Here is a 27,127-nt window from a genome sequence, read left to right on the forward strand (position 1 = left end):
TCAGAAAGAACGCTTGAGAGCACATTTAGAACAAAGGAGATTGGACTGGGTGCTAGCATTTCTGGGTTTTCATTCTTGCTCTGCAATTAATTGGCTCAGGTAATTAAGTTAATCTCCTTCAGTTTAAATGGCGTCATGTGAGGAAGAGAGATGGATTACTGTCTCTTAGGCCATTATTTAAGCTGCATATTAAAATTCCAGATATCTGGGCTCATTAGACTCATGGATTTACAATATCTGGGGAGGAGGTGTTGGAATCTACATTCCTATAAAGCATCCCAGGTGACTCAGTAGCAGGTAACCCAAAAGCCACACACAGTAAAACACTGTTCTAAAGGATTTTCTTCTTTAAAAATGAGAAGCATCCAGATAAAGTGAACAAAATATTTCTGGAGTTAGAAAATGAGTAAAAATAGTCGTCAACAGCATCGAGGGCTTCTTTAGCTCATCTGTTAACTTAGGGCTGCTAATACCTCTTTTTCTGATTACGTTTCATTTGGAAGCATATCTCTTTCTTGATTGTACATTTTGAAATGTGTGACATTTAAGTGGAAAGTTAAGAAAATCATTATTCGTGGTAATACATTTTTAAATTTTGAACTGTTACTAATAAATTGTGTATGGTTCTAAACTATAGCTACTGGGTTTTTAATTTGTTTCTTGCTAAAGTCTCAATAATTTTTATATAAATTTCATATTTTCAGCTGATATATCTTATTGCATTCCTTTTCTTAACACAGACTTTTACTACCAGAGTATGCTCTGTTGGAGAAATTGAAACTCCATTTGCAAAGTCAGCGTAAAGGGAAGTGTTTGAAAACAATTTGACACTGTTACTTCCCATAAGTTCCTTTAGCTCTGAGTGTATGTCTGGAAATTTACTCTAATTTTGGAGCGTATTGTTGAACTTTTCTAGAGGTTTTTCTCTACTTCCAGTAGGGGTCCCTGAGATTCCATGTCAAGCATCCCTAAAAATATTTTTTCAGTGATTCTTTCTTTCACTTTTTCTGGAGCTGTCCCTTCTATTGAATCAAGAACTTTATATTTTCCATGTTAGAGTAACTTTTACAGCACTCTCGTAATTATTGCCTTATTTATTTTTTCTTTTTAAATGTGGCATAATATAACACGGGGGACGCCAATCTGCACATTCTCACTGGCAGTTCACTGACAGATCTAAACTCGACAGTACCGACATGAGCTTTTCCTTGTCTCAGTTGCTCCGTCCCAAGATTCACTGTTTTCATCTCTTTGTTTCCCTCTCATTCATTAGCGGACTGGAGAAACAGAAACTTGAAGTAGCTCTTGGCTGGTAGAAGAAATGCCTTAGGGGATGTTAGTTTGTTGTTTCGTTTTGTTTTGTTTCCAGATAGGCTCCAAAAAGTAGGAAAAAACTGCAAAGTAAAGACATTTGTTAGAGGCGAAGATGGCAAAGGAGAAACTGACAGTAAAATTATTTTTTTTAATTTATTTTTAATTATAGCTGACATACAATAATTATGTTAGTTTCAGGTGTACAACAGTGATTCAACATTTATATACCGATGTGATCACCATAAGTCTAGTAACCGCGTGTCACCGTACATGCAAGTAGTTATGATATTGACTGCATTCTCTATGCTGTACGCTCCATCCCTGTGACTTATTTTATAACTGGAAGTTTTGCGCCTCTTAGTCCCCTTCTCCTTTTCGGCCCATCCCCCCATCCTGCTCCCTCTGAGAAGCAGCACTTTGTTCTCTGTACCTATGAGTTTGCTACTGTTTTGTTTCATTTCTTCATTTGTTTTGTCTTTTTTTTTTTTTTAGTTGACACATATAAGTGAAATCATATGGTGTTTGTCTTTTCTTTGTTCGACTTATTTTACTTAATGTAATACAGTGTAGGTCCATCCACGTTGTTGCAAATGGCAAGATTTTGTTCTTTTGTATGGCTGAGTAATATTCCGGTGTGGATATGTGCCACATCTTTAGCCATTCATCTGTTGATGGACATCTTGGTTGCTTTTATATCTTGGCTATTTTAAATAATGCTGCAGTGAGCATAGGGGTGCATATATCTTCTCAAATTATGGCTTTTTTTTTTCCCAGATAAATGCCTAGAAGAATTGCTGGGTCAGACGGTAGTTATGTTTTTAATTTTTTGAGGAACCTCCATACTATTTTCCACAGTGTAAAACTCTTTACCTAATTATTCAGTTGTAATACACTGTGGTACTGTTGTCATAGAAATTAAATATAATCCTTTTAAATATTTGGCACCGTCTCACAAACCCACCCCCGAAATTTTTATTTGTTTAATTTTTATGTTTAATTTTTATAAACTTTGTTCTATTTTTTATCTCTGCTTATGTTTGATGTGCCTGCAATGCATTATGATTGTGATGGTTTTTCTCCATTACTTCACCTTTGTATAAAATGAGCTGTGTAATTGAATTTGTATAGGTTATACTACTGTGTTTCTGTATTTATTCATCAACTTTACAAATTTTTATTGGGCACCCTCTCATTCCTGGGCACTGCTGTAGGCGTTAGGGTGTAATGGTAACCCCAACGTTCCCTGCTTTTTAGAATTTTACCTTCCATTAGGGGGTAGCACAAAGTGATAAACAAATGAGGTTTCTGCTACTCTTCTGTATATAGCTTTTTATTCCTTTTTGATTATTTTTTGGCAAGACTATTTATGACCTTTTTCTAAAGAATTATTTACATTTAAAATGCTATTAGCTACGTGGATAGGTTCCAGTTTCATTTTAACCATAAAAGTGTTATATTTTTATATTCCCAAATTAATGGCATGAATATTTATTTTATTCAGTGCTATGTCTTAAGAGCTCCAGGCAAGTAGCTGACATTCAGTAAACATTTCGTAGCATGAGCTTGTTGAATTAATGGACATTTACAGCTATTTTCTTGACTAGAGAGAGTTTATCTTTTAGGAAAAATTTTCTTTCTAAATTATTTTCTTTATGAATTGTGTTTTCATTTTCTTTCTCCATTTATTTATTGGGATTCTGTTGTCTTTCCTGACAATTTCTTTAAGCTCTTCATATAACAAAGATATTAATCTTCATGTCATATTTTCTGCAACTGCTTTTCTAAACTGCTTATTTTCCATTTTTCAGTTAATTTTTGTTATATAGAATATTTGTTTTTTTAATAATTTCTGTTTTTTAATCAGTTCAAAGCTTATAGGTTTTCTGTATCCTGGAAAAATAATTATTTTATATATTTATTAATATTTAAATGATGTGGATGTAGTATATAAGCCAGTATTTTTAAAATTTTAAATGAGATAAAATAGGAACATACACTGATATATGTGTATATATATATATATATATATATATACACACACACACACATAACACAAAAGATATATATATATATATATATATATATATATATATATATATATATATATATGACCGTCGGGAAAGTCATGACGTGTTTTTCAATGCAAAAATGCATCATGACTATCCCGACGACCCAATATATAGTGTATAGTATATATGGTATTGCTAGTTGAATGGAATTTCTGTATATGGATGTGAGATAAATTTAAGATATTTAGCTTTGGTTTCCATTTGTTATGTTGCCCTGAGAGCTTGTCCCCCATCCTTTTCTAATGACCTTTTTTGAATATCATGTTAATATTAGTGGATTAATTATAGCCAGATGTCTTGCTTGGTAGGTTTGTGTATCTATCCATTTAATGCTAATTATGGCATTGAGGTTTTAACTACATAAATTTACTTGATTCAACATTCTCAAATCCGGGTATAACAAGAGCCTTATTCCCCCTCACTCCCTTAACATAATAATGTTCCCTGGTGCCTGGCACGAGAAAGAAACTCTGATAGAATTGAAAGAGACCTACCTCATAGAGCTATGGGTTGTGTGGTGCAGAGAGAAGCAGCAGGGTGTAGGAGGTGGCCTCAGATTCTTTGGGCTCTCTATCTGGCCAAACTCTGCATCTGGTGTTTCCCAGGAGATCCAGTGCCAATGTCATACAATGCCACATCTGCTTTCAACAAATGTTTAAGCCCCGAGTTCTTCCATTCCTGGCATGGAAACCTGGCATCCAGGATTTCTCAAAATAGATTTGAGATTTCAGCAATTTGGGGGTTAACAAACCCTTCTTTAATTTTTCTGTTTGGGAATCAAACTTTTATTTTGCTCTTTTCACTAGTAGTTTTAAAACAGTTTCAATCAGGTTCTGTTGCTACAAAATTCGTACAAATAACCCATGTCAGTATCTTGGTAAATACTGAACCATTAATTTTAATCTGGATTTTAATATGGAATCATGGGTGTGAATACTTTCAGTAATTATAAATAAAATGGAGGTATTTTCATTGGAGACAAATTCTGGTTTTGGAAACCTTCAAGTGTAAGGATGTCTAGATGTATTAGACCCTCAATTTATATCTCTTCATTCTTTTTTTATAACAATGCTGTATAAGGTAGATATAACTGTCTTTTCATAAATGAGGAAATCGAGGTTTAGATAAACAAAATTACTTGCCAGTAGTCGTACAGCTAGTGAATGGCTCAGCCAGGATTCTCCCCCAGGTCTGACTCCCAGTGCCACTTGGTCATCACCACTTGGTCATCACCACTTTTTCAAGTGTCCAGATCTCTGCCAAGCATGGCCGTTGTTATGGTCATATCAGTGGTGGGATTCATGCTTTCTGAGATCCCACATTCTATGGCAGCAATGTAAATGTAAAGTACTGTTCACTCCAGAATCTATTTTGAGCTTTATGCTTTCTATAATAATATTCTACCCATTTAGTTTGCATGCTATTGCCTTTTTTTTTTCAATCTAGCTTATAGCATTTTAAAGGTTGAAAGTTCGACTTGTGCCTATTTTTCAAAATGAGACTAGTGCTGACAATCAGATTGTAGTTAATGGGTAATTTATTTTAAATTTTCTTCAAAGTTGTAACATTCACATTATATCCCATTTAAAAATATTATATCATAAAAAACATTATATATGCTTGCTAGTTATTTTTAAACATGTACTTTCTTGTAATTGACTTTTTAATAGGTAATAAATTCAGTTGGCTTCAAATTTAAAGAGGCAGAAAACAATAATAATTGCTAACTAGGACAATGTAGCACTTACTGGGTGCCAGGAGTGCATTTATCTAAGCATTTGTAATGTGTTAATAATCTTCCCCACAGTGATCTGATAGGTACTACTGTTATCCCCATTTTGCAAATGACCGAACTGAAGCACGAGAGGTACATCTGATCAGATGGGTCTGGGTTTTGTCATTTGTCAAGTGTCACTGCCTTTGGAAAGCCACAGATGAGCACAACTCTCTTTTCTAGGCTGGATTTGGTGCTTACCCTACATGCACTGTGTTTTTTGTTTTATTTTCATTGCAACTCATTATGGTTCTCAATCATTTCCTTCTTAGACTGAAGCTTCCTCAAGACGGGCACCCTATGTTATGCTTAGGTGTGGACCCAGGGCTTGGCACAGTTCCCAGCACTGGCTAATACTTACCCACTGCTTTGCCAGGACAAATTTTCCCATTTTAAAAATGGATAGATCTGCTCTGCCTTCTTTACAGAATTATTCAGAAAATCAAATGAGAATTCACAGCTGTTTGTCAGCTTCAGAGCTGTTTGTCAGACTACACAAATAGATGTTAAACCGATCATGGAGTGCACTCTATGTGCTTAATGAAGACTCCTGCTTCAAAACCTCTAGATCAGCGGTTCTCAACCTTCCTAATGCCGCGACCCCTTAATACAGTTCCTCATGTTGTGGTGACCCCCAACCATAAAATTATTTTCATTGCTACTCTATAACTGTAGTTTTGCTACTGTTATGAATCGTAATGTAAGTATCTTTTTGTTTTCCTATGGTCTTAGGTGACCTCTGTGAAAAGGTCATTTGACCCCCAAAGGGGTCGCGGCCCACAGGTTGAGAACCACTGCTCTAGATATTAGCACAGGGATTGGCACCCTGGACAAACAGGAGCTTGACAAAATCCAGTGCATTACTGTGAGTTCAGGCCAGCCTGTTTTTTAACCAGTAGTCTTAATGATTTCAAATGATTTTTGTAGTATCTGATTGCATGTTTTTTTTTTTTTTTTTTTACAGAGAGTAGAGAGAAGTGTTTATATCCTGACATTTAAATATTGCAGTTTCCTACTGTCTAGATTCGATTACTGGTTCTGCTATCTAATTCAGTGTTTCTCAATATTGGCTACATGTGAGCATCACGGTGTTGTAGTTTTGCTTTGTTTTTTAACTGGAGATTCTTAAGCTCTGCTTTCTGATTCATGGAACCAGAGTCTCAGGGTGGGAGGAGCAACACAGGTAACTTTGATGAGCAGCAAGGAATGAGATCTGTTCTAAATGTTTTCTAAATACTGTCTGCAAAGATGGCTTAATGTCACCAGAAAATTTTTAATAGGAAACGCAGTTGTTTCATGTTTAATAGCTCTCCAGAGCACTGACATTTATTTTGTTCTTCTGCAGTACATTTTACAGCCCATTTGTGCTGGTGAGTTCAGTGGATACTCTAATTACTCAAAACCATATGGCCATGGCAAGCAGCTGATAAATGGGTTGTGATTTTTTTTTCCAGGCTCAAAAATCATTTTTGCCTTGCTGAGGAGCAATTTGGGGTCTTGGGCCAACCCTCCCTTATTTTGTTTTTAAAAGAAATTGCAGCTTTATATGTAGACATTTCATGACTTGCCATAGAAATAAGGGGCCATATATTCAGGCTGGAGCCTTCAGAAGGCTTATCATTTATCATAAAAGCTGTCAGTCTCACCCTCTGCTCGTCTGATGGTCTGAGTGTGTACCCTGCTCTAAGTGCATGCAGGCGTGCAGGCCAGACTCCCATTGGAGAACCAAACCAGCTGTGGTCTGATACCCAGCTCTTGTCAAAACCTTCGTTACTCAGAATTGTTGGAGGGACAGGCAGTCTGTTTTATTCTGGAGTTATCTTCCCCTGCTTCCCCTGCTTTATTTCCTGTTTACAAAAAGAGAGCTGAGTTTCCAATTACATGCAATAACGGTTACATTATCCAGCGGGACCATTGGTATGGATAATTGAGAATGTTATTATTATTATTATTTAGTAAGTAAGTATAACACTGTATCAATATGTTGAAACTTATTAAAATGAGGCAGATTGGAAAATTATAATTCCCCTTCTTTATCCAGAGATCACATTAAGTACTATTTTTTGTTAAGTGGAAATCCGTCACATTCTTCTCGTTATTTCACAACACGTAGCATGTCTCTACATTTTTTATATTATTGACTCTTGATTTCTGGCTTGTTCCCCCCGAACACAATAGCCATTTGTTCTTTCATCAGAAAACAATAATATTTAATTGATTTGTTTTAGAAATGAGTCATTTTCTCATTCTAACTAAAAACTTGTACATTAAAAAAACAAAAACAGAGAGGCTTTTCCGCAATTTGTGATGGAAACTCTGGAAACCTTTACAAGGGGAGGCAAGATCTGTTGTAACATTATTTCACTTATTTTGTGTCAGGAATGCGTTGGTATCAAATGGCAAAAACCTGAAAGATGGCTTCACTGGCTAGGGATGTATTTGTTTTAACAAATCTCTTGGTGTAGGCGCTGGAGGGCTGTGCCACCAGGGAACAAGGTGCTTTCTATTTTTTAACTCACTCTGGCATCCTCAGAGTACAAGAATTTGTCCTGAGGCTTTTCATCTCAAGGATTCTATCATTCTAAAATGGCTTCTGTGTGTCGAGATGTTATTTCCGAAGAAGATGGAAAGGCAAGGGGTGAAAGTCTTTCTTTTTCCAAAGCTTTTCTCTCCACCCTCCGACCCCAAGCCAGGAATTATTTATATTTTATTGGACAAAAGTATGACATATGGCCCCTCCTAGCTGCAAGGGGAATGGGAAAATAGTACTTTTACTTTTGGCCTGTATAGCAGGAGAGACAGAGAGAAGAAGGCCTGTGAATTGTTATTTTCACAGCCTCTGCCGGAAAGCGTCCTCACTTAAAATGGACCAATACTTTTGTAGTCAGCCTGTAGTATGGCTACTTTTCCCTCATCATAATTTAATTTAGGAATTCAGAGCACATTTAATCTGCACCTGTTCACATAGATAATTCATTTTTTTTATTTACAGATTATGTTTTTAACGTGTTGAGATTATTCATTTGTTAATCAAATTCCCAGACCCTTATGACTAGACAATATATGGCCACCTTTAATGCTTTTAAAATGCAGATCCTGTAGCTTTTTGAACAATTTCTAATTTTTATGAGACAAGCCAAACACAGTGGCTGGCTGTAAGTGTTGAACAAATGGCAGGTTTCATATCAAAAATAGCATTAGAGGAGCTTTTTAAGAATCTAATTGAAGGAAGAGGAAAGTAATAAAATATTGGAACTGAGATAAAATTGTAAAATCAGTAATGCCTGTGTTTGAGAGTCAGTGAGAAAAATAATGTGACAGAGCAGCGGTTAACACCACACAGTGAAACAGAAGCAGCGGACAGAGGGATGCCTTGGGTTTCAGTCCCTGTCTAGTGTGTACGTTTCCATGTAACTTCATCTTCTTGAGCCTTGATTTTTCCTTCCTTTACTATAAATAGTAACCTCACTGTGTCAGCTGGTTTCTCTACCTAGAAACTGCTGAGCACTTTCTAACATGGTAAGTGTTCGTTTCTTTTATTGAATGGATAAAGGTGAAAAAGTGACCAACTTTTAAAAGCCAGGCACGTGTAGTTCAAGACCTGTGTCCCAGCCAACTTATGTTTCATGTGAAAGAAACCGTACTTTATTAATAGCCCAGCTGTCAAGCTTAGAATGGGAACTGTGTTATCATGTATTTAAAGTGACTACCTAAAATTAAAAAAAAAAACTGTTCTCAATGCATTTTTAATCAATTGTTTAATTCCATATACATATGTGTAGTGAAATTTAGTAGGATTTATTGGGTCTTAGAGAATACAGTTGTATTTTCCAAATCCATATTTTTGTTTCTTATTTTTTATATTCTTCTTCAAACTAGGATTTTAAGAGCGGACTTGGTATTACCATAATTCCTATGAACGTAGCAAATATAAAGCAAGTGGACCGAACTGTGAAACAATCCTTCGAAATAATCACCCCCTACAGAAGTTTTAGGTAAGCGGTATTTAAACATTTTGTGTTTATACTACTGCAGGAAAGCTAGGGGTGGGGTGGGGGGGGCACTTACACATTGCTAGTGGTGTTTTTCTTTCTTGTAGGACACTCAGTTAAATGATGTTCTTTTCCAGACTGTTTAATTTATTAGTCATTGTATGTAAACACCTTGTAAGAGCGACTTGAATAATCACGCAACCTGAAAAGATACTAATTTCATGAGATTTCAGTCATTTCTTTTCTTAATACCTATTTTCCTTAGTAGGCTTGGTGAGTATGTTAATTTTTCTTTATTGACAAATATATGAAAACTTCACATTTTGAAGGAATAAAATCAAAAGAGAATAATATGTTGTCTTTAATCTGTATCGTTATTTACCTTTTAGACTCATCAAATACTGTCCCTCCTTTAAGATCCATCTCTAATTATAATTGCTCCATAAACAATTTCCTAAAAGGAACTCCAGCTTAAAATGATGCTAAATTTAGTGGATCTCCCGGCACTTACTGACCAAATACTTTAGCATTTTGTTATATGTCTTGTGTTATGGTATTCTAGTAATTGATTCATTATGACAGTGAAACAGAAAACTTAATGTATGTTCTCAATATGTGTGAATAACCTATAATGACTGCATAGCTTTAATACACAGAAGAGGCATCAGTCAGTGTCTGTGGAGTTCAAGCATATTAATTCATTTGTCACAAATAATCAATATACCACAGGGTACTATGCAGGTCAGAGGTAATTGTCGGAGGCCTTTGAAGGACTAACAATTACTTAGAAATTTCAAAAATACTACCAAGTCTTGTAGTCAATTTACCTATCAAGATATGTCTACTGGCTCAAATTGTAAGTAATAAATGATCACATGAAGAATAACAAGCTTTATTTTCACATATGCAGACTCAAACCATAACTGAAAATGTAGACACTGGCTGATCTTTTTTTACTCACAACACTGTGATACGAAACATGTGGGGTTTTTATTCATACCAACCAATTCTCCAACTCTGGACACCATCAGGGTGTCCTATAATTTAATCCTGTTCTGCCACTAGCTACCAGCATGAGCATCAGACCCCACAGGTTTAAGGGCTCAGTCCCACAAACCGTCCTCACTTCAGACACCAGCCACAAGTATGGGGTTCCCAGGGAACCCACATTTCTGTCCAACTTGGCTATAAATCCAGGTTCCCATGATTCCCTCTCACCCAGGTTTGATAGTTTGGTAGAATGGCTCACAGAACAAAAGAGCCAGTTTAATTATTATGACCAGTTTATTATAAATAATGCAACTCAGGAGTGGCCAAATGGGAGAGCTGCAGAGGGCAAGGTACAGGGGGTTAGAGGTACAGGGGTTAGTGGTGCAGGGGGTTAGTGGTACAGGGCTCCCAGACCCTCTCTGGGTGTACCTCCCTCCCAGCACTGCAGTGTATTCACCAACCCAGGAGCTCCATTAGAGTCTTTTTTGTTTGTTTGTTTGCTTTTTTGAGGTTTCATTCCATGGGCATGATTGATTAAATCCTTGGCCATTGGTGACTGACTCAATGGCCAGTCCCTCCCCCCTACCCCGAGGTCAGGGCTTCGGCTGACTGAAAGTTTCAGCTCTAATCACACCTTGGTCTTTCTGGTGACCATCTCCCATCCTGAATCTGCCTAGGCCCCCAGCCACAAGTTATCTCCTTAGCATACAAAGACAGTTTTATCATTCAGGGAATTCCAAGAATTTTGGAAGCTGGGTACCAGGAACCAGAGGCAAAGACCAAATATCCCTTTTTCATTGTACCATATTGGCTGTGACCAATCTTGAGAAACAGAAACCACTAAGAACTTCATAAATAGTGTCATGATAATGGAACTGTAAAGCACTTCAAAAAACATAATCCATCTAGGCCATTCAGTTTTCTTATAGATTGTTTAGAATGTTTGTCGTCTGTTATTTTCATTATATTTCAAAGCATTTTCATCTTCAGAACAGAACATTTTAATGCGAGGCATCATTCTGTGAGCCATTGACTGAGTATGGAGCACATTTCCTGGCACTTTGTAGATACTCAGGAAATATTTCTTGAAGGATTGAACTGATGTTTAATGTTGTATCCCTTCACTCAGGTACCCAGTACACACTACATATTAGAATAGATCAAAACATGGCTAAAAATGAGTTCAAATTCTTTTAGAATAATAATCACTTAAAACTCTTTTGATTTCTCAGTTTCTTAAAGCCATCTGTACATTTTTCTAATTAAAAAAGAATGCATTTTTGATACTAAAACATTTAAATTTCTGGTGGGTGTTTTGATAATTTCAGACTATCATGGCATTCTTTCTTGGCCAAATAATCCTATAGTCCTGAAACTCTTCCCGTTTCCTATTGATTGTTACATCATCGCTGCTTAGGAAACATGGCCTCTCATTTAAGCTTTTGACCTAACAAGGCAACTTTTATATGTTGGTCAGAAAAATATGCGTGTTAATTTTGGTTCAAGATATGTAAACAAAGTCATAAGCAATGTGGAAAATTCAAGAAAAAAAATGGATTTCTAAATTAGATGATTTTTAACAGAAAAGACTATCCAACTGCCTGGAAGGCATATTTTCAGCTGCTGTTTAATTTGTGAGTGAGATGAATATGCAAACTGAACATACCGCTTAATTGGCCTTTACAAGGGAGACCGATAATGCAGAAACGTTAATTATTTCAGCTTTACAGCTGAGTCTGAAAAGGAGAAACAGGAGTGGATTGAAGCTGTGCAGCAATCGATAGCAGAAACTCTCTCTGATTATGAAGTAGCTGAGAAGATTTGGTTCAATGAGTCCAACAGGAGCTGTGCAGATTGTAAAGCCCCGGACCCTGACTGGGCATCTATCAATCTCTGTGTTGTCATCTGTAAGAAGTGTGCAGGTAATTAGCGATCAGTTAGGCTCATTACCGTGTGGTGGTAGATTGGCACTGAATGCTCTTTATTGTCATACATAATGTCTCCCAGCTAATGGTTGTGAAAAATAACAACAGAGAAAGCTTATTACATTGAAATCAATTTTAGGAATGCAATTCTAAACTTCTCTTATGCATGACTTAGATATAAAAATTGATTTTTAAGCATGTAATCGTTTTGCTGTGCCTACTGGTCCATGTATGGATTTTTAAAAGTGTTGAAATTTTTAGATTTTAGGTGAATGTGTTTCAGAATGTCCCCTAAATGCGCTTGCTCTTTTTGTATGATCTGTCCTTTTTTCCCCAGTCATATTTTGGAAGACCTATTTTTCCCATCAAGGTTGTTCTGAGCTGTAAAACTTGGTGCGCTGGATCTATCTCTTACAATGAGAACTGTTATATAGAAGCATTTTCCAGGCGTATTGAAGTTGATGAGAGTAACCAGGGCTATCACTGGTTTTCTCACTGTGACCTTAACGCTTTACAGACTATCTGATAGCTCATTCATTGTATTTGGAAGCTCAGACAATTGTCCAAGTGAGTGGAGGCAGTGGACCCCAGCTTAGGCATGTGATCATGGAGGTCTTGGAGAAAGCTAGCCACAGCCCAAACGTTACTTCATCTTTTCAGCTCTGTGAGGTCATGTGCTGGTGCTGGGGATTAAAAAGGTGTATAAGATGTGGCATTTCCTGCACAAATATATAAATAGTAATTACAATAGAGGGTCATAGGGCAAGAGTAGAGTAGAGGTTTCACTGACAGAACAGAGAGGAAGAGCCCCTGCCTCAGCTCAAGCAAAGACAAGGACAGGTGCCTCAAACCCTCAACACTCCTCTCCATCTCCATGCTACCAGGTCTCTCATCATATGAGGATAGACTTCCTCACGAGCTGATCAACACCATCAATTGCAGCAACAAAAAGCATCATTTAGTCCCGCCCTGCATTTTTTCCCACCGTTTTCTCCTCTCTGGTCTCATTAGAAGAGAGAGCCTTAGTGTTGTCCAAGGCCATTCTTGCTCTTCTGCTCCCTTTCTTCTCGCCTTAGGATCTCACCCCATCACTTATTCCCTCTCTCTGTAACTATTCACCCGTGGTTTCTAATGTGTCCTGTGAACACTGGCGTCCTGACAACCCCTCCTTCCCTTCTATGTAGCAATCTCTGGCCCTTTTTCGTTTAATAGACAAATACTTTCAAGAGTAGTAGTTTGCACAGGTTTTCCTCATTTCTTTAACTTCCTAGTTTTTCTTCGGCATTGTAATCAGCCTCCTTTTCTTTCTACTCCAGTAAAAATATTGTCACCACATATACTAATGTATATTTTAACACTCCATTTCTGTGTGGTCAGGTCCTGTCTTTATTGCCTTCTCTGCAGCGTTTCACACTCTTGCCCAATCTGTCTCTCCATGACTTACATCCTCCCTCAGCTCCCGGGAGACCATTGCCTCTTGTTGTACTCTTACTACTCTGGTCACCCTTTTTCAAGTTACTTTTTCTGCCTGCTCCTAAAATATGTGTGTCCCCTTGGATGACATCCTCAGTTCTCTTTCACTCTGATGTTCCTGAGTGATGATATTTATCATTGAAATTCAGCACTCACTTAAGCAGATGATGCTCATTCTTTTGGAAACCACACTGTTCTGTCTACCTAGATAGAGGTAGAGATTCTACTGGAATCTCTCCTTGGATTTGCCCAAGATACCTCAAAAATGCCATGTTAAAAATGGAGCCCTCATTGCTGCCCAACTCCTTGCAGTTTTAGCTGTACGTTCTCCTATATCCCAGATCTTTGTCCGAAGCAGTACTATCCACCTTACATTCAAGCCTAAAACCCGAGAGACCCTTTTGACCCTTGTCCTTCCCTTCAAGTCCACCAAGTCCCATCAGTTTTATTTGCTCAGTGTCTCTATATCTGTCCTCCATTTTGTTTCTCTTCCTGCTGACTCAACTCAGCATCTGTTATTTCTTGTCTAGGCTACTCCAGCATCTCTCCCGGTTTTTCCTACTGGTACTTCAAAGTTTGACCCCTGTTGCCTCTAGGAAGTCATTTAAAATGCGAACTTGTGCAAATTCCTGTCATGGGAATTCTAGGGTTTTGTGCTCTGAGTGGTTTCCATCTCAAAGAAGGGAGGAAAGGAGCCTCTTCCCTAATGTAGAGAGAATAAGCTTTCATGCTCAGAATTCAAAAGGTCCTTATGATCAAGGATAATGTCTTGTATACCTTTTTTCCTTCTCAGAAAGAAAGCATCTGACATGTGCCTGAGTGCCCAGTAATGGGTGACTCATACCGCAGAGTTGAATTGATGAGACTAGAATACTGGCTGTTATTTTCTCAATATTCTCTTCCAAACTAACAGAATAAAGAATTCACTTCAGATTTTTAAGTACATATTTATTAAAGTTGTAGCTAGTTTTTTTTGAGAGTAGAGGGATAATATCTGTATTCATATACATGTAATTTACACAGACCCATTATAAAATGTTTTCAGGTACCTACGATTTCTAGTTAATTGCCAAATGATGGAAAAATTATATGTATGTACACATGCACACATACAAGCATACACACAAATATCCATGTATACACACTTGTAAAGGTGTAGTTTTATACCAGTACAGGGTGGTGGGTGATGAAGGTGTTTGCTGCTGTCCTCACTGTGCTTGCCTATGATTTCTATATAATTACCACCACTCCTGTAGGGTGGAAATCCTATATTTGTGCGCTTTAAGTTGAAAATATGTATAAATACACACATCCATGTACTTGTACATATACATTAAAAAAAACATAGAATTCATTTACATACGAATTAAAATTGAAATGCAACTGTTTTTTGACTTCAGGACAACATAGATCTTTAGGACCAAAAGATTCCAAGGTTAGAAGTCTCAAAATGGATGCCAGCATTTGGAGCAATGAACTCATCGAGGTAAGTCGGATTTAACTGGGGCAGTGGTGAGCAGAGGTCTGGGAGGAGGCATGCGGGGGGGTGCTATGCCTTTGTTTAGGGGTTCTTTGATTAAGTTTTCACCACACTATAAAAATGGCTTACAGTCTGTTTGATAGTAACAGCTCTCTACTTTAACTTTCAGAATGCTTCCTAAATGAGATAGTTATTTTAAAAATAAAAGTACAGGGAGCTTTACTAGTAATAGCTACTTTTCAAGGCTTGGCAGCTGTTCTGTTAAGCCAGAATTTACGTTCTTTCTTTTTCACCAGCATGGATAAAATATTAGAAAAGTGATGAAAACATTGGGCAAAATTAGCATTCTTTATCTTGGCCAAGTTCAGTCATTAGCTGCGATCATGTCTAATTTACTGTCTCCAGATTCCATTTTCTGCCTGGGCTTTAGCACCACTCTCAGCCGCATTAGCCCACCTACTCAGCCTTGCGAGCTTCAAAAAATAATAATGCTTTTGCTGTAATTTGTGTGGCTTGCAATTTCTTTACTTGCTCATCTTTTACCACAATTAAGAGCCCCTAGACTGTATTTAAAATAGAAATAGCATCTGCCTTCACACTCCATCTTCCTGAGAGAGTTGAATCTTTCTTGTGTTTTTGCATATTTTATACTGTTACATTTTAATTTGTAATGTGAGTCAGTTTTCTGCAGATTTAAATGCATTTTAGGAACTGATATGTTTTGTAATTTTTTGATAATTCAGCTTTTTATTGTCATCGGAAATAAAAGAGCAAATGACTTTTGGGCTGGTAATCTTCAAAAAGATGAAGAATTACACATGGACTCACCAGTAGAAAAGAGAAAAAACTTTATCACTCAGAAGTACAAAGAAGGAAGATTCAGAAAAACCCTTTTGGCATCTCTCACCAAAGAAGAGTTAAATAAGGTACCCGATAAATTATAACAATAGACATGGATTTTAATATTTTTTAAAAAGACATGTGCCAAGGATTTTGTAAAGATGTAAAAAAATACTTCACTAATTGAATTTATTTTCTTCTGTGAGATTGCACCAGTGATTGTCCCGTGGTTTCACTTAAGGGCTCTATACCAATAGCAGGTAAACTCTTCGTCCATAACTGAGGTTGCAGCTAACTTTAGGTAAACCCCGTTTTTCTTAAAACTTGGACAACTTTGGGCCGGCCGAGTGGCGCGATGGTTAAGAGCTGGCTTGGGACGCCAGAGGGCCCCGGTTCGGATCCCACATATGAGGGCCAGTGACACTGCCCTCTACAGCTAAGATGCTGAACAACAGCTCAGCCGTGAGTTGCTGGCGACGGCGTGGGCTGCAGCCCCTGTGGCAGTGGGTTGCCATGGGCTACCGTATGTAGCCAGCAGCCAGCGTGAGCGGCCAGCAGCCGCAGTGAGCGGCCGTCCAGAAGCCGGTGACTGATGTGCCTCACCCGGGAAGAGTGCAATGATGGTGCCAACTTGGGCCAGTGAAGCAACGTCCTCCACAACTAGACTGAAGAACAAAACGACAGCAACTTGTCTGTTCCCCTTCCCCCAATTCCCCAGCACTGTTCCCATCCCCCCAATTCCCCAATAAAAATCTTTAAAAAAAAAAAAAAAAACTTGGACAACTTTTCCGCCTTCAGGGACAGGATGCCAAATAGAACTTCAGCTTGTACGTTGCTGACTTGGTGGTACCAAAATTAACATCATTTACTCAATTTATTGTTACAGTAATTGTTTGTTTAGTGCCCTTGGATTGAACTGTCATTTGCCTTTGCCTGAGTGATTCCAGATCTTTTTCTGACCATTTTATGCTGCCCATTTGGTTGTTACCCTTTTTGGCAAAGGATTTGTTAAGCATCCTTCCCTCCTTTCTTTTTCAAATTGCTGTTTCAACTTCTGTGTCAGGAGGCTCTTCTATGTATAGATATCTAAAACATATACTTTTATATGCCTATAGTTTTTATGCTTTCATGGTTCTTAATTCTTCAGTATGCTTTAACAGCAGTACTTATTAGAGAAGGATCCCCAGGTAGGTAGCATTATGCTGAACATTTTGGAATATAAAAAAGTCCTTTTTCATAGTTCTCTAGACATTATAAGATATATACAATTTATTTATATTACTCTTCTATTGGGTTAGTTCCCATAAACTACAGTTTTCTTTTTTGTACATCTTTGATATTAGTAAAGTGAGGCCACCAGTTGATAGTAAAGCAGTTGCTCACAGTCAATTCAGGATTCAGGATGGGTACATAAGGTAGGGTACCTCAGGGAGATGGGAAGGAGTGGGGAACCATGTATTTATATAGGTTATTATTAACATTTGATTTTGTTTATATAGGTAATTATTAAGACATTTGTTTTGTGGGGACTAATTATATTATTAAAATAACTGACCAATTATACTAGACATGTATGGAATAATGATAACAGGGTATCATAGACCAAGGGTTATAATTAATCTGATTCTGTGTACCAGAGGTCCCTAATAAATAAGTACATAAATAGGAATTTGTGGATTTGGGGAAGTCATTGGTGATGTTGGAGAACCAGGACATATCTTCTGCCAATGGTTTCTCTCTTTGATGGTGATGGGAATCTTATCAGTAGATAAATTTACTGATGTCTGCAAATGAGGTCTTATCTTCCACACCACACAGTTCCCATGAGCTAAGACATTAGGTTTTATTTATTTATTTATTTATTTTTTAGCTGAGCCATCCTGCCACCTGTTGGCAGCTCAGCAGCTGCTCAGCTCGGGCCGGGACTCGAACCGCTGTTGCTCAGAGCTCAAACTCTTGAGCGAGCTCTTAACCAACTGAGCCACTCAGCCGGCTAGGTTGGTTTTACATTAGTTACTAACTATCCCATTCTTCCTAAGAATGTTATTGGGAAGCCTAGCTATTAGGATTTACTTACACATTGGGCTTCTTAAATATGACACTCTTAATGGCAACAATTTTTCCAAAAATGTATTTATTTTATTGAATAGATACTTTGATACTTTTTAAAATTAAGATATAGTTTACATATAATGTTGTATACGTTTAAGGTGTTCATCTTGTTGATTTGATACATTATATATTGCAATATGATTGCCATCATAGCTTTAGCTAACACCTTTATCACATCACATAATTATCACTTCTTTTTAGTAGTGAGAACATTGTGTGTAATACAGTATTACTGACTATAATCTCTATGCTGTGCGTTGGATCTCCAGAATTTATTTACCTACTAGTTGCAAGTTTGTACCCTTAAATACCGTCTTCCCAATTCCCCCACCCTCCCACCCTCCAGCCCCTGGTAACCACCATTCTACTCCCTGTTTTTCTGAGTTTGCTTTTTTCATATTCCACATATAAGTGCTATCATACAATGTTTGTGCCTTTCTCTGTGTGACTCATTTCACTAAGCATAATGCCCTTAAGGTTCATTTATGTTGTCACAAATGGTAGAATTTCCTTTTATCTCATGGCTGAAAAATATTCATGAGTGTGTGTGTGTGTGTGTGTGTGTGTGTGTGTGTGTGTGTGTGTGACATCTTTATCCATTCATTTGTTGATGGACACTTAGGCTGTTTCCATATCTTGGCTGTTGTGAATAATAATCCTGCAGTGAACAAGAGAGTGTAGGTAACTTTTCAATACCCTGTTTTTATTTCCTTTGTATAAAAGTGGGATTGCTGCATCATAAGATAGTTGTCTTTTTGAGTTTTGAGAACTCTCTGTATTGTTTTCCCGCGTGGCTCTCCAGCAGTGCACAAGGGTTCTCTTTCCTTCACCTCCTCGCAGACACTTATCTCTTCTCCTCTTGATAATAGCCATTCTAATAGGTGTGAGGTGAAACCTCGTTATGGTTTTGATTTGCATTTGCCCGGTGATTAGAGATATTGAACACCTTTTCATGTTCCCGTTGGTCATTTGGATTTCTTCTTTGGAAAAATGTCTGTTTAGTTCATCTGTCCATTATTTAATCAGGTTGCTTTTTTCTTTTTCTTTTTTAATTGAGTTGTATGTTTTCTTTATATATTTTGGATATTAACCCCTTATCCAACCTGTGCTTTGCAAATATTTTCTCTTATTCATTAGGTTGCCCTTTTATTTTGTTGATTGTTTTTCTGTGCAGGAGCTTTTATTATTTTTTTTACATTTTTTTTATGTGTCTTCAAATTCTTTTTTAAACGTTTTAAAATTTTTATTATTATTAGTTTCAGGTATACAAAACAATGCAATAGTTATCCTTTTCACCCCTCACAAAGTGACAGTCCCCCTTCCCCCAACCAGTGCCCCCTGCAGAAGCTTTTTAGTTTGATGTCACTCCACTTACTGATTTTTGCTTTTGTTGCTTGTAATTTTGGTGTCATATCCAAAAAAGCTCACTGCCAAGACTGATGTCAAGGAGAGTACCACCCATTTTCTTCAAGGAGTTTTACAGTACCAAGTTTTATGTTTAACTCTTTAATAAATTTTGAGTTAATTTTTGTAGTTGTGTCCAATGGGGTCTAATTTCACTTTTTTGCCTGTGGTTATCCAGTTTCCCAACTTCATTTGTTGAGGAGACTGTCCTTTCCCCACTGAGTGTTCGTAGTGAGTGGATATTTATTGCACACGTAACAATTGTTGAGTTCTCTTTTAGGCACTGGGGCTACGACTGTAGTGAAAAGTAGATGTGTTTCTCATTCGTGAGAGTGACCTTCATTCAATAGTGAAGACTGACCATAAACAGATGAAATTCAATACTTGTACCCTTGTGCATACAGAGTGCTGTGAAGGAAAATAATAGAGGGATGGGAGAGAGCATGAGAAGAAATGCATAGGATTAGATTGGGAGGGTAATAGTTGAAGACTACTACAGTGGAAGGGACATTAGCTTTTAGATTTTCTAACTTCATTTTGCAGGTGTGAAAAAACTAAGACCCAGAGAGGAGAGTGGGGTTGCCTAAGATCACCTAGCAAATTAGTACAAAGTCAGGTACAAGAATCCAGGCGTCTTGATTTTGGTGTGAAGGAAATTACTGGAGGTCAGCTGGACCATGGTAGGAAAGATAGGCGCTTTTTTTAATGGTAGACCCTCCAGGTGGGAAGTGTGAATGTGTCCTGGGACTTCTTGGCCCTCCACTCACACTGAGCCTCCCACTGGGATCAGGAGCGATTACCCTGAAGTTGCATTACAGAGGGCAAATTACTAGTGATCCATCCAGATGCCCCAGTCAGAAAGGAGGTAAATGGTGACCCTGAAGTTGAAGAGTCAGGGGGAGTCAGGGTGCCAAAACCAGAGAGGGTTTGGAAGCAAATGGGAAGCCAATCAAGTGAAGCAGGAAGAGAGGATGACGAGAGATGTGATGGAAGCTTATTACTGCAAGGAAAAAAGAAATCAGGTCCCAGCAGTTCTACTGTTGGTACAGTGATGACATATGTCAATAATGTTTTATTGTGTCTGCATACCGTTCCTCTTTCCTACAGACCTCCCTCCAAAAGATTCTTTCAAATTACCAAAACACAGCAATAATTTAAAGATTCTACGGATCCTGATTAGGCTGGAAAATACATACGTACAACATTCATATGACAAAACATTTAGTGGCTATGTCATTGTATTACATTTGAAATATTTTGAATTTTCTGGGTACCGGTCATTATCATAGTACGTAAGTATAAAAAATGTCTTCCAAACAAGTAATGATGGCTTAGACACTTTGGAACACCACAGCACCAAAACAATGAAGTGAGACTTGGAGGTCTTGGGTTATAACTTAAATTCTTACAAAGCAGACCTTTGGTGCCGATTACTTAATTCAGGGCATACTTATTATTAGATTTCTTCATTAAAAAGGAATACAAACATCATCTTATAAGTGCATGGTCAGACTTGCACTCATTTTAATAGCTAGAATGGTATTTTCTTCCCTTAAAAAGTATGTTTTATTTGAATGACCAGGCTCTGTGTGCTGCTGTAGTGAAACCGGATGTTCTAGAAACAATGGCTTTGCTGTTCAGTGGAGCAGATGTCATGTGCACCACTGGGGACCCCGTGCATAGCACCCCCTACCTGCTGGCCAAGAAGGCAGGGCAGAGTCTGCAAATGGAATTTCTCTACCACAACAAGTTCTCAGGTGAGTCCCTGTCTCTTCAGTAGCCTGGATTCTTCTCATATGTCCCTAAGTAACTGAAGCACAAATAGAAGAAGAACCATCACAATGCAGACAACAATGTAATTACCCAAAAGTTGGAAGATTTTTAAGACTGTATTTTCTTTCATTTTAAGGAAAAACGTTTAGGAAATAAATATTTTCTGTTTCTTTAATCTTACCAATGGAAGATTAAATCAGTTAACCCCACATAATCGTTTTCATCAAAACTAAATCTGATTTCCCTATATGCATAGTAAATACAGCTCAAGTGCTTCTTTTGCAGGTATTTTGCAACATAAAATAAATATCTTTGCATATTTATTTCTGTGGCATATTTGAAGTAGCGTTTCTTCTCGCTCAAAGCTCACGTACGTGTTCATAAGCAAAGGGAAAGCTGTTTGCATTTTAGATTCGAAATGCATTATTTCTATCTGATTCTTCTAGATTTTCCTCAACATGACATTCATTTTGAAGGCGGATTAAGTCAAGAGACTTCCCAGTCCACGTTCCTCTGTGACTTTTTGTATCAGGCTCCTTCTGCTGTTTCTAAAGCCTCTTCAGAGAAAAAACTGCTTGAAGGTATCCTTTCTGCTCCTTTTAGATTTTATCTGATAAAACTTTATTTCATTATCAAAACAATTAGGTTAAATTTTAGTATTTTTTTCCCCTTAAGATCTTAGATTTGATCTTGTAGTAGAGAAATATATTTTTTTTGAGGATGTATAAATGCTTCCAGGCACAGCTAATATTTTATGAACTGCAACAGGGATTGACGACGGAGCTGGAATGCTGAGTGGAATGAATTCTCAACAGAATTCACTGATGTCTACCTTCGGGCCAACCAATTCTGTTTCAGGATGTCGGGGTTATTCCAAAGAAATGTGAAACTCAGCCCTTTCCTTTAGGGCCAGACACCCTAACTGGGGAGATAATATAAATAAATGTCAACCCGTAGGAAGAACTTACAAGTTTCCAGTAAACATTCTATCAGCATACTAGGTGATATCAAGTGATTCAGTTTGTTTTGATTGCGTGCGTGCATGTGTGCGCGTGCACTTGCACGTACGTTCATGTGTGTTATATAAGTCAAATAAAGCTTATGCTTGATTTCCAAATAATGATGGGGATTAATTTGATTTAACAACCTATCCTAGGTTTGGAGGATTATCTGAGCAGGGTCCCAGTAAGCTTTTTATCCATCCTTGTGTCAGGCGTGTGCTGGGCATTAGGGATACGGAAATGCCTCAGCCACAGGCATCGTGCTCAAGCTGCATGTATTTGAACTAATTTTAGAAATCTAGGCAGGAAAATATGAGATCTGTCGTACTGGAACAAAGAGAATTTGAAAGCAATTAAGCTGTCCAGGGCAATTGATGGTGGGCGCTCAGAGGCTCCGGAGCCTAGCGTGAGTTCCCTAGGTGGTATAATCCAGCTATATTACTGGATAAAGCTAACAATAGGATGAAAAACTCACTCTAGGGTGTTAATCCTGATCCCTGTGCCTATGAAGTGATTATTTCAGTATAAATGCTTTATTAAAAAAAAAAATCGTATCCCTAGGCAGAATAATATTGGGATTAACTGTATATTAGAGTTTTCTGAAAACAGTAGCTATTCTTTAGTGAGCATGTACTATGTGTAAGGCATTGCTTTAGGCACTTTACATACATTATTGTAATCCTCATAAAAACTCTGCAAGATAGTTGGTGCTGTGCTGATTGGCACATGAAAAATGGAGAGCTCAGCATGAAGCAGAGTTTTACACCTGAGTGGTGTTATGACTATTATTGTAACACTTAGGCCTTGGTCAAAGTGTCATGGCTGGGTGATGCTAAGATGGCAGAGCACTTTTATCGTGTGGATTGAGATGTCTTTGGTTCTTTTCGGTAATTGGTTTTTAATGTCTTCCTTAACCTAATCAATAAAAATGTCAAATTTTGCAGAGATGTTCTCCTTATCAGTGTTTACCCTTAAGTAGTCAAAAGTTGACTGATCAGAAAGAGGGAGAAAGTACATGAATAATCTGTGAATTGACTATAACATTTATTAAAGTAATTGAATACTAAGGCAATTGATGGACTGTAAATAAGTTTATAAGTTTTTTAAGGATATTTCTTCTAAATAGTTGGAGATCTAGACCTACCCTTAAAACCACTTATACAAAGATGAAATAGGGAATTTGAAATGTAAGATTTTCTTCCTAAAGCTTTCCAATATATCATAGGCACCCTGCAGACTAAAAATAAGCTTTTAGTTATTTTTTTTCGACAATTGTAGTTATACTACCTGTAGACTTACCTGTTTTTGTTTTTGTTTTTTCTTGAAATAGGTCATTTTTCTTAATCACTTGATGAATGAATTGATGTTTTAAACTTGTAACTAAGTCATTGTTTACATTTATTTTTTATAAATTAACTATAGATTTTTTTTTTGTTGTTAAAATTTATTTCAAAAAACAGAGACTGGTGCATTCTCTGTACGTATAATTAGGGATGTTTTCTCATTTTGGTACATTCTGTTTTAAGTAATATGAGATTGAACTTTTGTACTTTGCTCTGTAGTACACAGAAAATATTTCATTGGAAAGTAATGTCCTGGTAAGGTATTCTTTAATGGTCTTAATTTCTTCCCATCCAGTCTGTCAGCAAGCTCTATCATTTCAAACTCACAATAGATCATGAAGCAATTGAGTACCTCCTTCCCTGCTAACATCATCCTAGTCTCAGCCACATGTCCTGCAGGGTCTGTAACACCCCTTATTTGTCCTCCAGTATCTGCCCTAGCTTTCCTCCCAGCCATTCTCCAAAAAGCGAACTTACTGACTGTTACAAATGTAAATCAGATCCAGTACTTCCAGCGTTCAAGTACCTTTAGCAGCTTCTCACTCCAGAATATAGTCCTATTCCTTTTATGGCCCACAAGTCCTTCTCATACCTCCCTTTCGTCTCATATTCTGCCTTCCTGTGCTCCATCATGCCCGGCCGTACTGGTTTCCTGTCTGTTACTGCAACATGGCATGCTCCTTTCTACCTCTCCTGGACCTTTGCGATTGCTGTTCACTCTGCAAGGAGGCCCCTTCCCCCCATTCTAGCGCCTTCTCATCTTTCAGAGGTCAATTCGGTGCTACCTAGTCAGAGAGACCTCTTTGGCGCCCTGCTAAAGTGCGTTCCCACTGCTGGCTCTTCTCTTTCACAGTCAGCTGCTCGTTCTCTTTGTAGCACTTAGCACAGGAAGGTGATCCCTCCTTCACTGATTTCTTCTTTTCCTCTGAAATTAAAGCTCAGTGAGGCATCAGCATGTGCTGGCTTTTCCAGGATTATTAAGTCTTGGGTGCCTAAAACAGTGTTGATATATAGTAGCCATGTGATAACTTTGTTGAATAAATGACCATTCCTCTAATCCTATTACTACCAGTGCAGAAATGCAATATTTTCTTCATATTTTGGATTTCACCTGCAAGAAACAATATATAATTGATGTCACAAAACATATTTTGTTCAGAAAGAGCCTACTTGAAAATGAAGAAGAAAAATGTCAAAAACTACCAAGAAGCGTAACGTCCTGGCATTTTGGGTTTTTTTCTTTTTCTCTCCCGCCTCAAGATTCTGTAGTGTTGTTACTGTGATTGAGCACCAGCTTTATGGAAAAGATGAATTATTTGGAAAGATTTAGAGATGAAAGTGTGGTTGTCACCCTTTGCCTCTGCATGGCAAGCACCTGCACTGCGGCACTCCATCAGTGCCTGTCAGGACGCCACAGTGCAAAGTGATTAAAACGCAGGAAAAATCGAGGAGTAAAATACATGTGGTCCTTCAGAGAGTTACGGAGGCTTCCGACTGTCGGTTCAGATTTTCAGGATGGGAAGCTCTTTTGGCCTCTGGTTATGAAGACTGATCTGTATTTTTCTTTTTCTTCTCAATTTAGTGTTCATGAAAAGAAAGATGGATAGCTCTTGTTAAGCCTAAGTACAGAGCTGAGTAATAGCATCCTGGATTTGTTTTCTGTTCTCTCTCCTCAACCGTATTTTTTCCCCCTTAGCATCTCACTCTGATTTGTTGACACAGCGTTTGATTTTTTAAAAAAGAAAGTGGTTGATGGGGTTTACTAGAAACTCTATATCTCTTTTTATATTTCATTCCATAAGTTAGCACTGAGGAAGTTTGAAGTGCTCTTGTTTTATAAATGCCTAGCTTGCATAGTTTTATAATTTATGTTAAATGAAAAGGGTGCCTAGTGTGTATTTCTATTTTTAGTGGATGCCGGATACCATCAGTTTAGGAAATTCTTTATCATGAAACAATTTCATGGTTTCCAAAAATAAAGTTTCCCCCTAACTATCTCAGATTTATTGTGCACATGTTTACAAGAAGTAACATGCTCTACCCTAATACATTGTAAAAATGGACGTTCATGTAACAAGCATGACACAGGCACAGAGGGCGGCATGTGAAGTGGTTAACAGGGTAGATTTCCAAACTGACGGCCTGGCTGCTACCTCCAGCCCTGATGCTAGGTAGTTGTATGATTTTGGAAAGTCATTTTGTGCCTGTGAACAGGATACGAAGAAGGGGCATGTGATCATAGAACTGACCTAATAGGGCTGTTCTGAGGATTCAGTGAGTTAGTGGATAGAAAATGTGTAGAATAATGCAAGGCACATACATACGATGAAGAGGGGAGGGAGAGGAGGAGCGGCAGAGGGGCCATCTGTATCCAGAGCGGCGTCTGGTTTCCCGTGAGCCTTTGAGCTGAGGCATATCCTTCAGGCTGTAGCTGACAACCGACCTACCCAACCATAGTACCCACATCACTTCATAGTCGAAATTCAAAGACCACTCCTGGAGTCCTTTATCTGTGCTTGAGTAAATTCCAGTAACAGTTGTCTTCCCTGATTTAAACATTAAGATTCACTAGAGGGAATGACCAACCCTCACAGCCAGTCCAACTAACCATACCCGTGACCTCTTACCTATTAAACAGCTTGCATTCTGAGGGCTACCCATTGAGAGGGACCCCAATTTTGCTTCTGGTGGATGTCGTCTGATAACTGATTAACAGTAAGACTCCTGTAGCAGACGGGGTGTCATGGATGGTATTGACATGTCTCAAGGTCAGAGTCAGGAGAGCATGTCTGAATTGGCCTAAGCAGACCAATGTAATCCAGTATGAATTTTGTTAGAGCTTTTCATTGCTTCCCAAATGAAAGGAACGTCAAGATTTCCTATTACAGCTTTGTTATTACAAATCCTCAAAGGTAGTATCTGTGCCTCTCGTCTGACCTCTGGCCTGTTTTCACTTATAAAAATGAAGCCAGTGAAGGGTTATAGGGACGATAATGCTGTAGGACTAAATCTCGTGAAGCTCCTATTTTTAACTTAAAATGAGTTTGTACTTACCTTTTTAAAGAGGTCTGTCATTTGTTTCCCATTAGAATTTACATAATTAGATTCTGCATTCACATTTATTTTATGCATCATGTATTTGGCACTTTTTGTCTCAGACCTTCCAATGGCTCCCACTTGTCTACTGAGAAAGGTACCAACTCCTGAACACCTGTCATGTGAGACCCCTGGGGCCTGGCTTCTGCTGTGAGCCTGCAATCCTGTTTCCCATTTCTGACATCATGTGTAATCGTAATCTCTGGCCAAATAGGTTTTTTGGCAGTTACCCTTTCAATAACTTTCCTCATGCTGTATTTTTTTCCCCCCAGAATTATGGAATGATTGCATATCAGAATGCATCTTTTTGCTACTTTAGAATCATGCCTTTTCAGTCATACATGACTATTTCAGAAACGGTGTTTTTCTGTGAAATTTTTTTTTTTTAATCACTTTAGTCCGAGGGTGGTTTTGCTCCATAAATGATTCTCACCTGAAAGGGACCATTTGATGGCTGCTAAGGTTGTTATCCCAAACACACTCCTCTTGGATTGGATTATAAACTGTCTGAGGACCGGGTGGAATTCCTAATCTGTGCAAG

General features: G+C 37.9%; 1 protein-coding gene across 1 annotated transcript in view; it reads left to right on the plus strand.

Annotated features, from left to right (window-relative positions):
* The window catches only part of ARAP2 (ArfGAP with RhoGAP domain, ankyrin repeat and PH domain 2), a gene marked incomplete at its 3' end in the record, with an annotated part of 198,041 nt that overhangs the window by 82,803 nt on the left and 88,111 nt on the right, over window positions 1-27,127 (plus strand). Inside the window, 6 exon segments of the mRNA XM_019628086.1 lie at window positions 9,037-9,152; window positions 11,862-12,061; window positions 14,938-15,023; window positions 15,761-15,943; window positions 20,956-21,130; window positions 21,593-21,727. Of these exon segments, the coding sequence (XP_019483631.1) occupies window positions 9,037-9,152; window positions 11,862-12,061; window positions 14,938-15,023; window positions 15,761-15,943; window positions 20,956-21,130; window positions 21,593-21,727 (895 nt within the window).

Source organism: Hipposideros armiger, unplaced genomic scaffold (genome assembly GCF_001890085.2).
Source record: "Hipposideros armiger isolate ML-2016 unplaced genomic scaffold, ASM189008v1 scaffold_747, whole genome shotgun sequence".
In the NCBI taxonomy this organism is placed as follows: domain Eukaryota; kingdom Metazoa; phylum Chordata; class Mammalia; order Chiroptera; family Hipposideridae; genus Hipposideros; species Hipposideros armiger.